This window comes from Procambarus clarkii, chromosome 77, assembly GCF_040958095.1.
Source record: "Procambarus clarkii isolate CNS0578487 chromosome 77, FALCON_Pclarkii_2.0, whole genome shotgun sequence".
NCBI lineage: Eukaryota > Metazoa > Arthropoda > Malacostraca > Decapoda > Cambaridae > Procambarus > Procambarus clarkii.
Genome location: NC_091226.1, coordinates 20,215,596 through 20,230,265, shown reverse-complemented (window position 1 = coordinate 20,230,265; position 14,670 = coordinate 20,215,596). Strand labels below are relative to the sequence as shown.

Sequence of the window (14,670 nt, the reverse complement as noted above, 5' to 3'; positions counted from 1 at the left end):
TCCTCCGCGATTAAGCAGTCGAAGGCAAGGAACCTGCACATGAAGCTGCATCACTCCAACATCCCGCCGAGGTCAGGGGTGAACAAGCATGCAAAGAAATGCTCAAATTCGGCCCCCCCCCCCCTGTCCAGAAGAACTTGCAATGCTGTCTGAGCCTCCCTCCACTCAAGCGTGCGGGATCGACAGAACGTATGCCAAGCCTCCAATGAGAAGAGAGGCCAGTCTGCTAACCAGGACAACCCTGGAACTTCATAACGACCCCAGTAAGGACACAAAGATCCATACATGAGGGATTGAGGATCCAGTACAAAAACATAATCCGGAATGCGCAGATGGTAAGCCGCCAGGGGCCAGATTCACGAAAGCACTTACGCAAGCACTTATGAACGTGTACATCTTTCCTCAATCTTAGACGGCTTTGGTTACATTTATTAAACAGTTTACAAGCATGAAAACTTCCCATTCAACTGTTGTTATTGTTATAAACAGCCTCCTGGTGCTTCGGAGCTCATTAACTGTTTAATAATTGGAAACAAAGCTGCCAAAGATTGAGAAAAGATGTACAGGTTCGTAAGTGCTTGCGTAAGTGCTTTCGTGAATCTGGTCCCTGGGCTACCCGCACCACATAGAAAGGGACACGGGATGTCAAAAACTTCCGGAAGAACAAGACCAAAAAACCCACGGGACCACAGAACTGAACCCAGGAAGGGGTAGACGCCCAACCCAATTCGTACGAGAAAGGAGCGAAAGAGAATCCCCTGCCTCGTAACACCAAGCCCCGCTCCGAGGAAACAAAATCCCAGGCGGGGTCCAATGAAGCCCTAAGGCCCCCAAGTCAATCCCTCCCTCACCCCGCGAACCTCACCCAAAGGATGCGGGGCTGAGCCATCCTCCAAACCTCCCCGCCTCTAAAGAAAAGGCAGTAGCAGCCGAAAAAGCAGGAATGAAAGGGGGTCTCTGGTCACACCCAGTAGCTCCGGCTGGAGGACCCGGCTCGAATACCTCCACCACCACCCCGGAAGGAGACTTCCCCAAGACCTCCCGAGTCTCAACTCCAGCTAGACCCTGCCCCAACTCCGGGGAGGGGCGAACGGAACCAAGGCCAAAGCGACTCCCACCCCCAAGTCCAGGTCCCCAGAACCACAATGGGGCAGTCTTGGGGCATTCAAGAAAGCAGGGAACCTATCATGTTGCAGCATCCTAAGCCTAGCATGCAACACCACACCTGCCTGCACCCTCAAATCATGAACAGAAGCTAGGGTGAACTGGAGAAAGTTCGTATAACAACGTCGCATGACTCTGGGTCAAAAGAAGCACTGACCCGACAGGCAGCACGACAGAGACACCACTGGTGACTCACCCAGAGACAAGGGGACAGCAAACATCCGCCTTGCACAAGGCGAGAGGGGACTCAGGGGTCGTATCCATCGGACCACAGCCCCCACGAGGTTTCCCAAGTTCCTTAGTCATGGTAGTCCACTACGGGAAGCCCAGGCAGGGTACAGCTAACTGACGCCCAAAACTACCAAGCAAACTTCTAAAACCTGCACCCTCGGGACATGTACACTCACCGGAGCAAAGTGGGGAGTCACCAAGAACAAAAGGGTACAGCCAAACAAGGGGCAGACCCTCCACTAGTCAGAGAAAAAAAAAAAGTATAAACCCCACAAGAGGACAACGTGCCCAGGTGGGACAGAGCCAGCCTCTATGAGAGGTGACAACTAGCTACGCTGTACCCTGCGTCCCTACCAGTGACGATAACCCCCTACCCAGAGGTAAACAAAAATATACAAAACCCTAGCTGACAAGGGCGGTCAATCATCAAGCAGCAAAAGACACATCGGAGGTAGACCCCAAGGTGACTTGTGGAAGGTGGCCCCATGCCCCAAGGGCAATACTTACAGGGCACTTAGGGAAGGAAACCCTAGGCGCATGCAGCCCAAGTACTGAAGAGTATGATTCCTTGCTTGCTCACCAACTGTAGACATAACCGCACCACAAGGCACAGAAACTGAGACAAAATCTGGAGCCAGAGGCACATGACCTGCCAGTCTCACATCAGCCAAGAACAGAAGGGTGGATCACCGCTTCAAGGGTTTGGGGCTCCCCTTTCCCCCTCCCGGGGAGGGGGAGGTTGCACAGACAGTGGCGCAGCAACGTGATGACGTCATGCTCGTTTGCTAATTTCATTTGAGGAGTTCTGTCCACTCGTTCGGCTTTCGGTAGCAATATTTTCACCAGAATACGGATTTGTTTTGGGGTGCCTACCTTTCTGGGTGCCATACCCGGTCAGTGACACATAGAATGCTTCCAACTACACATGGGTTTCTATAGGCCATTACTCCTCATGCTTCTCTTAGGGGGCCAGGTTCTGGCTCATGGTCCCTGGTAGGCAAGAATTCCATGCACTTTGATGCTAGAAAACTAATATGCCATTTCAGCCTGGATAACTCCAGAGCCAATGGGGCTCCCCCCAGAAGCAACAGCCTGTTGGACCAAGCTCTCACAAGTTAAGCCTGGCCTTGGGCCCTCATTCCCCTCCTTCCTCCCCTCCCACAAACAAATGGGAAAGGTGGGATGAACAAGCATGTGCTAATTTGGAGAGATTTCAATAGCTTGTTGACATAGATGGAGAAGTTCTTTTGGCATTACTTGAGGTTGCAGCTTCTGTTCAAGCCAACAGTGGTCTGTGTTGTCTCGATGCAATCGTGATGCAACAAGACAAAACTTTCCCGGTGGTGACATAAATAAATAATAAATGCCACGTCTCCTTGTGCCTCTGTGACGGGGCCAGCTTCTGGTGCTCCAGTAAGCCTATGGAATTCCACAGCTGATGCAACCTAGTAGTTGCCACACTATCAAGGATAGTAGCCTTAGGGAGTCACAAGGGGGCTTCTCCGAGAAAAAACAAATCAGATTTTTTTTCTTGTGCATGAGAGACAATGCATCATTATACCTTGCAACGTTAGAGGATTAACACAAAATTGTTTGATTTTGTACTTTATTAATCTCATCAAAATCTTTTCATATTTTTATTGAATAAAATAAAAAATTGACATTACTGTATGTATTTAGTTAAGGAGACCTTAATCATGATCATTATTGAGCTGGTTATTATGTTATATTTGATATTTACAGGGAAGCAGTTTATTTGTGTAGTATAGAGGACCATGTTGAGATCATGCAATCCTTGCAACTTCCCAAGAAGATTACATTGCGTGGCTCTAATGGCAAACATTATATCATGATGTGCAAGCCGAAGGTAAAGATCTTTGCTGTTCTATAGTGTGTATCTAAAGCTATTTTATTTTTAATGCATAAAAGGATCTCTTTAATTCTTCATTTAATATATGAAACTTGTTTACCACTTTGCATAAATACCTCCTTTCTGAGCTGCTCTATATGGTTAGAATTTCAGTGTCTCAGAACAGGATTGTGCTACAGCCAGGCATGATGACTCAAGGACCAGTGCCACATGAAACTTTTCAAATAATCCCTGTATGATCAGTAGTCATTGGAGAATGCTCATTCTTGCCCAATATTATTAACAAAAGTTAAATTATTAAAGCTCAATGCCTTTCTGAACTCTACCATGGCATCAACAGGTTAATGGCAAATGAATTCGCTTACTAATGGTCTGTTGGCTTGCTCGGTTGTTGTTGCCTTAATGTAACCTTAGTTAATGTAATTAACTTTCCAATTTCATGTTAGCATTTGTACACTTGCCATTGCACATTGCCTTCAACCGAGCTACATCTATTAGAGGACGAAGAGGAGACGCACAGCCGGGGACACCACCCTAAGCCACATAGAAGTGCTGTGGCCCAGGAACATTTACAAGATACCAGCACCAGAACCCTGTATAACCTCTAAAACTCCCATGCTCAATATTCAACACGGGACATATTTGCAAACACTGTCAACAGCAGCATATGTCCTGATATCATGGCCATGAGAGTAGACAGTAGGCTAGCTAGACTTAATAACACTGCCGACAACCTAAGAAAGACGAGCCTTGGAACAGGGGGAGCAAGGTAATAGGCTCAACCCACAAGGCATCCACTGAGGCAAAATCACTGGCACGAAGGTAGTGGCAGAAAGCTGCCACCGGACACCACACATGATGCACCCTCAGCCGAACCAACTAGGCATCAATGACTAAAGGATCGCTCTGGAAGCGACTGACTCATTCTTCACCAGAAAAAAAGGAGCCAGCTGCAACAAACCAACCAACCACCAACACCAAAAGTACAAAACCCCCACCTCTGGAGAGCATGACACTGAACCACCTGACTGACAACCTGTCAAAACTCTTAAGTTGGTTTTGACATCATGACTTTCTGGTTGCCTTTCCCAATGGTGACATAAATATGTCACTGCGTCCTCTGCCTCTGTGAGAGAATCCAGGTTCTGGCATTGGTCCCCGGTAAGCCTATAGTACTTCATGGCAGATGTAACCTAGTATGTAGATGGTACTATATAAGTATAGCCCAGTGAACTACTGGGCTCACCCAGAGATTGTTGTTTCATTATGCTGAACGCTGATTTTCTGGGGGGAGCCCCTACAGCTTCCCGGAGCTATCCAGACTGATAGGGATAGTTCTAACATTTGGCATCAGTCGATGTGGGTGGAGTTCTAGGCCTACCGGGTTATCTTGAGATGATTTCGGGGCTTTTAGTGTCCCCGCGGCCCGGTCCTCGACCAGGCCTCCACCCCCAGGAAGCAGCCCGTGACAGCTGACTAACTCCCAGGTACCTATTTACTGCTAGGTAACAGGGGCATTCAGGGTGAAAAAAACTTTGCCCATTTGTTTCTGCCTCGTGCGGGAATCGAACCCACGCCACAGAATTACGAGTCCTGCGCGCTCTCCACCAGGCTACGAGGCCCCTAACCCGGGGACCACGGCCAGAACCTGGTCTCCTCAGAGAGGCACGAGGAGCAATGGCTTATAGGAATGCACGTGTTATTTTGGAGCACTCTATATCTGCCATCGACCGGGATAGGCACCCAGAAAGGTAAGCGCCTCAAAGCAAACCCGTATTCTGGTGAAACCAACGAAAATAACGAAACAAGTGGACAGAACTTCCCCATGGGAAAACTAACAAGCATGTCACATGAGCCATGCAGCATGTCTGCACAGCTCCCCCCTCCCCGGGTGGGGGGAAGGGGGAGCCCCAGACCCCTGCACCAGCGATCCACACCTTCAGTTCCTCAGCTGATGGGATAAGGTTTAGTCATTGTGGCTCCAGCTCCAGATTCTCTTGGGTGCTGTGCCTGGGTTCAGTACTTCTCTTCGGTGGTGTGTGAGCTGGGAGAAATATTCCAGGTTACTCGGGCTGCATGCACTTAGGGCAAACTTCCGTAAGTGCCCTGTAAGTACCGCCCTAGGGGCTTGGGGTTACCTTCCACAAGTCACCTTGGGTCTACCTCTGATGGTCTTTCGCTGCTTCGCGATGGACCGCCCTGAGTGTTGGGGGATGCCTCCCTAGTTTGCCTTGGGGTAAGTGGTAGTTTTTGCACTGGTAGCAGCGTAGGGTACTGCGTTGCTAGTGTTCACCTATAACAGCTGCCGGTTCTGTTCCCTCTGGGTATGTTGTCCTCTTGCAAGGTTTTTCTTTTCTTTTTGTTTTTGCCTGGCAGTGGGGGGGGTCTGCCTTGGTTTCCCTTTCCCTTTATATTAGGGTTGTTTGTGTTTGGTGGTACTCCCCTGCTTCGCCCTCGTGAGTGGACACGTCCCGAGGGTTCAGCTTTAGCAGTGTTGATTGGTAGTTTGGGCATTGGATAGCAGTACCCTGCCTGGGATACCCTTAGCAGACCCAGTCTAGGGGCCCTGGAAAACCCCGTGGGGCGCTCGGGTCCAATGGATGAGTGACTCCTGAGTCTCCTCTCGCATTTTGCGAGTTTGAGGGTTGCTTTGTCCCCTTGTCTCAGGGTGACGCTCATTGTTTTTGCCTCCGTCATGCTGCCTGTTGGGTCGGTGACACATTCGACCCAGAGTCCCGTGAGCTTTGATACTTGTATGTGACTCAGTTCACCCACTTGATGATGATATTATTCGGGTGCAGGCAGCTCGCACAATGCAGGACAGGTTTAGGTTGGTGCAATGCGCTAGGTTCGTTGCTTCCCCATATTTTTATAGGGACCCAGACTTGGGGGTGTTGGTTGCTTCGGCCTTGGTTCCGTCTGCGCCCCCTCGTTCTTCCCCTGCTGTGGTTCATTCGGTCCCTTCCCCTCTTCCTGCTTTTGGCTCCTAAGCATCTGAGGGCTTCGGGGTCGGGGCAGGGCTCAGAGGTTTCTGAGACTGGCAGTTTCAGGGGTTGCCCCTTCCTGGGTGGTTGCGGAGGCATTTGAGTCAGTTCCTCCAGCCGTAGCTCCGAGGTCTGACCAGTGGGTCCATCCTCTTCCTGCTATTCCAGCTGCCCTAGCTTTTCCTTGTGAGGCCAGGGCTTTGGAGGACGACTCAGCCCCGGGGCCTGACGTGGAGGTTCCCGGTGTTGGGGAGGAGCTGACTTGGGGTCTTTGGCTCCTTTTGACCCCGTCTGGGTTTTCCGACCCTCCGAGCGGGGCTTGCTGTTACAAGGAGTGGGGTTTTCCTTCCCCCCTCTGCGTACGATTTGGATTTGGGTTCGGCTCCTCTCCCATGTTCAGTTCTGTATCCCTGCAGGTCCTTCGGTTCCGCCCTTCCGGAGGTTTTTGGCTTCCCGCATCTCTCCACCTGAGGTTTGAGCGGCCATTGCGGCTTACCTCCTGCGCGACCCAGATTATGCCTCTATAATGAATCCGTCTTCCTTTACGTTTGGGTCTTCGTCTCCATACTGGGTTTGTTATGAGGTTCCGGAGTCGTCCTGGCTAGCAGACTGCCCTTTGTTTTTGCTGGATGCGTGGGATACCTTCTGTCATAACCGCACGCTGGAGTGGCGCGAGGCGTTGACTGTGGTCCAGGTTTACCGGGGGGGGTGACTTTGCGCACCTTAATGAGTGCCTTTTCGCTCCGGTTCAGGATGTTGGCGCAGTTCAGCTTCACGTACAGGTTTCCTCCTTGTTGGCAGCGCTTGTGGCTGAGGACTTGCGCACACAGGGCTCATTGGCTTCGGTCCTGCGCTTCTTTTCCCTCATTCAGCTATCTTCAGATTGGCTTACAGAGGATGTAGAAGCACTTGAGGCATTCCTGGGTCTAGCGCCTTGGTCTAGGCTGTTTGTGCGTCATCTGCCCTTTTGAAGCTGTTTGCGCCAATCCTGTGGGACGCACTGTTGCAGGTTTGTGCTGCGCGCCTCGTGTGACAGCAGGTGGTGATCACTTCCTCCTTGGAATCCACTTGGGCCCTGGCTCTTAGATTGTCTTCGCCATTTTGTCCTTTGCTGTTTGCTGCTTCTGCGGTTAAACAGTATATGCAGGCGGCTTCTTCTAGCTGCCACCTGATGCCAGACCTTTTGGTTCTCCGGGGGTCCAGGGTGGGTTCCTCCCGAAGGGGTCAAGCCAGGGCCAGTGGTTCCACCCATTAAGATGGGCCACAGGTGCGATGGGTTCCTCCCGAAGGGCTCGTGCCAGGGCCCGCGGTTCCGCCCGTCGAGGTGGGTCCTGGCTGCGTCTGGTCAGTGAGGTGCTCCCTCTGTGCGCAGGTCAAGTTTTCGTAAGGGGCATCTGCCCTTTCGCAGTACGCCCCATTGACGGGGCAATGGGTGGGAGGCTTCCTCTGTTCTCACATGCCTGGTCCCACGATTTGTGGGGTTTTCGGGTCGTTTCTCGCGGTCTGTGGTGGCTCCTCCTCTTTCAGGAGGTTCAGGGCTGGCAGGGCAGGTCTCTTCTGAACTCTGTTGGGTCATCTTAGAGTGGGTGCGTTTGGGCGTGGTCGAAACGACGATGATCCTCAGATGGGTTTCCTGCCTGTTTCCAGCTCTAAAACGGGACTGTGCGGACCTGCAGTTCATTCTGAGCTTGTCCCGTCTAAACCCCTGGGTTTTCTGTGGGTAGCCCCTATGGCTCCCTGGAGCTTATCGGGCTAATGTATGTTATATTTGACCAGGACATTAGCAATGGAGTTCAGACCTACCAGGAACCAGGGCCAGAACCTGGCCCCTTCAGAGAGGTTTCAGGAAGCAATGGCCCTGGAAAACCCCGTTGTAGTTGGGGTTTTTCCTTATCTGCCATTGACTGGGGTTAGGCACCCAGAAATGTAGGCATAACAAAACAAACCCCATTGTAAAAACTAAAACAAAAACCGAACAGAGGTAGAGAACTCCCTACAATCCCAAGGAAACAAGCAAACAAGCAATTATCACAATTTAATGCCGCGCCAGTTGTCCATGCAGCCCTCGCCTCCCCGAGAGAGGGCGGGAGGGCCCCGGACCTCACTGCGCCGGTTGCCTTCAGTTCGTAAGCTAGTGTCAACCGGGATAGATGCTTCTCTGGCCTCAAATTCCTGGGAGGTGTTTTGCCTTGTGTGGTGTTCTCTGCTGTTTTAGTGTGGTGTGTGGTGGCCAGGAGTACTTCGTCAGTGCCGGGGCTGCATGTACTTAGGGGCTTCCTTCCCTAAGCACCCTGTGAGTACTGCCCCTGCGTGACAGGGTTATCTTCCCTGGGGTGTTCGGGAACCGCTCCTGTAGGGGTTCTTGCTGCTCGGCATTTGCCTCGCCCTTGGGGCCAGCTGGGGCTTGGGGCCTTTGTTTAGTCTTGGGTCAGGAATGGTGTTGTGCTGGTTAGGGCATCAAGGTGTTGCGCAACTTGCCATTTAAGCGGCGACCGGTTCCTGTTGCCTCTGGGGACGGTGTACTTTTGCGGGGTTTTTCTTGTGTTTTATTTTTGTTTGTCTGGTGGGGGTTCTGCCACGTGGGCCTATAGTTCCCCCGATAGGAGGCCTATAATTCCCCTAGAAGGCTTGGTTGACGACCGGGCCGCGGGGACGCTAAGCCCCGGAAGCACCTCAAGTTAACCACCTCAAGGATACTGTTTTGGTGGTCCTCTGCCAGGCCCCAGTGCTTGTACATGTCACGCGGGTTTCAGTGTCATCATCTACCCCTTGTTAGTTTGGGTTTTTTAACTGGTTAGCAACACCTTGCCCGGGATTCCCGTAGTTGTTACCCTACGGGCCCTGGAAACTCTTGTCGGGGCTTGGTGGACCCATGGATGCGTCTTCCGAGTTCCAGCCTGCCCTGTGCAGGTTTGAAAGTTGCTGTTTGCCCTTGTCTCAGGGTGACAGTCACCTGTTTTGCCTCAGTCATGCTGCCTGTTGGGTCAACAACACCTTTGACCCCGGAGTCTTGCGAATCGTGTTCTCTACCTGTGCTACAGTTTTATTCTGAGGAATGTTCCTGTTAGGATACAGGCAGTATCCGCGTTGCATGTTAGGTTTAGGTTACTACAACGCGCTAGGTTGGTTTCCCACCCAGATGCTTCGAGGCTGCCCTGTTTTGGTTTTAGGGACCCGGACCTGGGGGCGTTAGTCGCTTCAACTTTAACTCCTTCCGCACTCTCTGGTCCTTCCCCTGTGGTTCATCCTGCACCTCCCCCCCCCCCCCTGTGCTCGGCTCCTAAACGTCTGAGAGTTTCGGATTCGGCACAGGATTTAGTTGGTAATGAGGTCCTGTCCTGGTCGATGGCAGATATAGAATGCTCCAAATCACATGTGCATTTCTATGGGCCATTGCTCCTCGTGCCTCTGTGAGGGGACCAGGTTCTGGCTCGTGGTCCCCGGTAGGCCTAGAACTCCACCCACATCGACTGATGCCAAGTTAGGGATATGCATATCAGCCTGGATAGCTCCAAGGAGTCTCCGGAACTCACCCAAAAAATGGAGTTTCATTACATTCAACGCTGGTTTTTTGGGCAGCTGCTTGTTTTTTACCAGCTAGTTATTTGTTTTGGAAAGCCTATTTTTTCTGAGCTACTGCCCCGATTGATGGCAGAATATGAAAATAGCTTACATGTAGAGTGCTCATACCCCATTGCTCCCTGTGCCTCTCTGAGGGGGGCCAGGTTCTGGTTTGTGGTCTTCGGTAGGCAAAGAACTCCATGTGATTGATGACCCCCCAGTTTGGATACCTTCAGGGAGCCTCCGGAACTATCCCCAGAAAAGGGGGTTTCATTACATTCAACACTGGCTTTATTTTATATTTTTTTTTTTTTTTTGCATTCATCGGGAGGGTCTCATGTGAAGGCTGCACAGTACTGGGGGTTAATGAAAAACACCCCTGACTGTGTTACACAGTTTAAGGGTTAAAGGTGGTGTCTCTGGGTCTTGGTTTGACTGAGTCCCTTCATTTCCTTAAGATTTCCCTCCTCCATACTCACAGTTGGAAGGTGTTAGACAAGTAGGGTGGTATATGTAGGGTGATAGTAGAGGTATCGATGTGACTCATTGTCTTTGGGTTCAGTCTCTATCTCTTGAAGAAAGGTGAAGAAAGACTCTACCAAGAAAATATGATTTTCAAAATGTTGCCCATCATCAGACAGCATTATACTAGACATGTCATATTTTATATGAATAAAACAATAAATTTGTGTTTTCAGGATGATTTACGGAAAGATTGTCGATTAATGGAATTCAATAATTTTGCCAACCGATGTCTTTTGCGAGATCCAGAATCCAGGAAACGAGATCTTCATATCAGAACCTACGTAAGTTTTAACAGTACAGTAAATAACTACTGCAATGATTAATCTTGCATTTGAATGTTTGGGTGAAAACAACTGGTATTTGAATACAAGTTTTGATCTATTAAGTTTAAAAGCAAGTGGTAGGATGTGTTAGTTGTAATGAAGTGTTAAGTTGTTAATTTTAAAGGTTTAAATAATTTTAAAGTTGTTTAACCACTTAACTGCGCCAACCGAATATTCTCGGTCAGCGGGAAACTGCACCAACCGAGTATTCTCGGTCAGCGGGAAACTGCGCCAACCGAGAAAACTTTGATTTTTTGGTACCAATTCTAAATGTGTACAAGGTTGGTTGTGTACGAAATGGACTCTTAGGACCTCCAGTGAGAGGCAGCCATCTTGGAAAAAATTCCCAGAATGCCCTAGGGCTGCTGGCTGGGTTAATACTGAATAAGCAACTATGGGTGGCGCACGCGCCTCTGGCTCCCAAACACCTGTCCAAAGCAGTGTTGAAAGATAACGCTCTGTTGGTGAAATTCAAACCTTATTGTTTGAAGAACATAAAGGGTCATAATATTGGTGAAGCTAGGTGCAATAAGGACCTAACACAAAGGTCGGATGCAAGAGATAAAGCACCTATGAGGACGATACAGCGAGAGTATCCAGTTGTAGCTCTGAGCGTCACCCTTGCAATCCTATGCTATCTACAATTTATTTAGATGATACATAGATGAATCGTTTTCTGCGTTCAGTGATGATGCATCTGATACAAGTAGCATAGATGAACAGTGTTAGCAGCTTCCATGGTAGTGTTTTCCATAGATATTTTCAAGAATATCTGAATCTCTTCCTAACTGACGGACACTCTTTGAGGCAAGCTGAATCTCTTCCTGTGTGGGACCATACAAAGCGATCTTTTCAAGACTACCTTACAAATTGATCTTTTCCTGTAATCTTTTCAATACTACCTTATGCTTTACAAGCTTGGCTACATACAACCTACAAGTACTAAAGCCAAGGGTGTACGTGAGTGCGTTATTTGCAAGCACACAGAATGAAGAAACAGGAAGCGAAAATTTATCTGTACCAGGTGCACTGAGAGCGAAGTCGCGCTGTGTACCATGGGCTACTTCGTTGATTATTACTCTCTTCCGAAGATCTGAATATGTAATCCAGTGTGTTACTGTGTAAATAGTGTGTGAAGCTGTACATATTGTAATGTTAGTGAATTTTTAGTAGGTAATATTGCGACAATAAACATTTAATGTGGACACATTACTGACACATGTATCACAGTTCCAGGGAACATTATGAACGTTCTACTGTATACATATTGTAAAAGACACCAATATTCATCATATACAATAAAAAACAAATGAAACCGCATTGGAAATACATAAAGCAAATAATTGAAAATATATTTGTGGCAACACCCGGTGCTTGAATGGCCCACGCGACCGTGTCTGGGCATGTCACCCACGGGCGACCAGGCCCTGATGACGTCACAGCGCACCTTGTTCACTTCCCCACAGCCAAAGTAAGTGGAATTTAGTATTTATTTTTACATAGACATGTTCAGGGAAGGCAATTTATAATTTTACGAAGAAAAAAGAATTTTTGGGGAACACTTTATTTCATGCGCACCAGGGGAATTTCACAATAAACTCGGCGCAGCATGGTGGTTAAATAAATTTAAATAAAAGTGGTTTTAAATAAAACAGCTAATGAAATGATACTTGTTTTGTCACATAATAACACAAAATAACTTATTACCTTTAAGAGATATTTGAAGTGTCAGGCACAAAACAAAGGCCATTCAGGGAAAAAACAAATTGATGAATGTAATGAAACACCTCCCAGCAAGCATTAGAAATATTGCTGGAACTAAGGTGGATGTATTCAAGATGCACTTAGACACGTTCTTGCAAGAAATTTCTTGCAATAATGTGTCCTGGTTGGTTCTTGCACGAACATTCCTGGTTGGTCCCGCATGCAGGACCAACCAGGCTGTAGTGAATGTGTGGGCCTGTGGGCTGCTCCAAGCAACAGCCTGTTGGACCAAGTTATCACAAGTCATGCCTGGCCTCAGGCCAGGCTCGGGAAGTAGAGGAACACCCGAGACCCTCTCCAGGTATGATCCTGGTACTTCATTCTGGTAGAGCTGTGTTGGCACCTTGTGACTATCTTGCCGAGTTTGTTCCATACTGCAAAGTCACATCTGTCATGGAAGTTCTGTTTGGCCTACCAGAGACCAGAGCCAGAACCTGGCCCCCCTGTCACAGAGCAAATGGCCTGCGGGCTTTGCGAAAGTGAATTTTCTTATATTTATTCGGCATCTGTGTTTAGCTAGTTTAAATCTATGACCTCTTGTTCTTAAAGTTCCAGGTCTCAGGAAATCTTCCCTATCGATTTTATCAATTCCTGTTACTATTTTGTACGTAGTGATCATATCGCCTCTTTTTCTTCTGTCTTCCAGTTTTGGCATATTTAATGCCTTTAACCTCTCCTCGAAGCTCTTGCCCTTCAGTTCTGGGAGCCACTTAGTAGCATGTCTTTGCACCTTTTCCAGTTTGTTGATGTGCTTCTTAAGATATGGGCACCACACAACCGCTGCATATTCTAGTTTTGGCCTAACAAAAGTTGTGAACAATTTCTTTAGTATATTGCCATCCATGTATTTAAAAGCAATTCTGAAGTTAGAAAGCGTGGCATAGGCTCCTCGCACAACGTTCTTTATGTGGTCCTCGGGTGATAGTTTTCTATCTACAACCACCCCTAGATCTCTTTCTTTATCAGAATTCTTTAAAGATTTCTCACATAATATATAGGTTTTGTGGGGTCTATGTTCTCCTATTCCACATTCCATAACATGGCATTTATTAACATTAAATTCCATTTGCCAAGTGTTGCTCCATATACTTATTTTGTCCAGGTCATCTTGAAGGGCATGACAATCATCTAAGTTTCTTATCCTTCCTATTATCTTAGCATCATCAGCAAACATGTTCATATAACTCTGTATACCAACTGGTAGATCATTTATGTAGACAATAAACATCACTGGTGCAAGAACTGAATCCTGTGGTACTCCACTTGTGACATTTCTCCAGTCCGATACATTGCCTCTGATCACTGCCCTCATTTTTCTTTCAGTCAGAAAATTTTTCATCCATGTTAGAAGCTTACCTGTCACCCCTCCAATATTTTCCAGTTTCCAGAACAACCTCTTATGTGGAACTCTGTCGAAAGCCTTTTTTAGGTCCAGAAAGATGCAGTCAACCCAACCATCTCTTTCCTGTAATATCTCTGTGGCTCAAACATAGAAACTGAGTAAATTCGATACACAGGATCTTCCAGATCGAAAACCATACTGTCTGTCTGATATTATATTATTTCTCTCCAGGTGTTCTATCCATTTAGTTTTGATTAGTTTTTCCAATACTTTCACTATTACACTTGTCAATAATACAGGTCTATAATTGAGGGGGTCTTCCCTGCTGCCACTTTTGTAGATTAGAACTATGTTAGCCTGTTTCCACACGTCTGCTACGATTCCTGTACACAGGGATGCCTGAAAGATCTGGTGAAGTGGAATGCTGAGCTCAGATGCACATTCAGAACCCATGGTGAAACTCCATCTGTGCCAGCTGCTTTGTTCTTACTGAGCTCCTTTAGCATATTTTCCACTTCATCTCTAGACACCTCTATCCGCTCTATGTTGTTGTTCTCTGGAATTCTTATTGTGTCTGGTTCTCTGAAGATTTCATTTTGTACAAACACACTTTGGAACTTTTCATTTAATGTTTCACGCGTTTCCTTTTCATTTTCCGTGAATCTGTTTGCCATTTTCAACCTCTGGATATTATCCTTTACCTGCAATGTGTTGTTTATGAATTTGTAGAATAGGCCCGGTTCTGTTTTACATTCATCCGCTATCCCTTTTTCAAAATTTCTTTCTGCCTCTCTCCTTACTGCTGTATAGTTGTTTCTCGCATCTTTGTATCGCTGGTATGTTTGGGGGTTTGGCCTCTTCCTATACTGATTCCATTTTTGTGTCTTTTGGTCTCTGGCCCTCTCA

At 47.8% G+C, this 14,670-nt stretch overlaps 1 protein-coding gene across 3 annotated transcripts in view; it reads left to right on the top strand.

Annotated features, from left to right (window-relative positions):
• mei-41 (meiotic 41) overlaps positions 1-14,670 on the top strand; it is a 641,172-nt gene that overhangs the window by 565,927 nt on the left and 60,575 nt on the right. For all 3 annotated transcript variants that reach the window (XM_045729178.2, XM_045729176.2, XM_045729177.2), the window contains 2 exons: positions 3,139-3,262; positions 10,509-10,616. In XM_045729178.2, the coding sequence (XP_045585134.2) occupies positions 3,139-3,262; positions 10,509-10,616 (232 nt within the window). The remainder of the gene's footprint in view (positions 1-3,138; positions 3,263-10,508; positions 10,617-14,670) is intronic.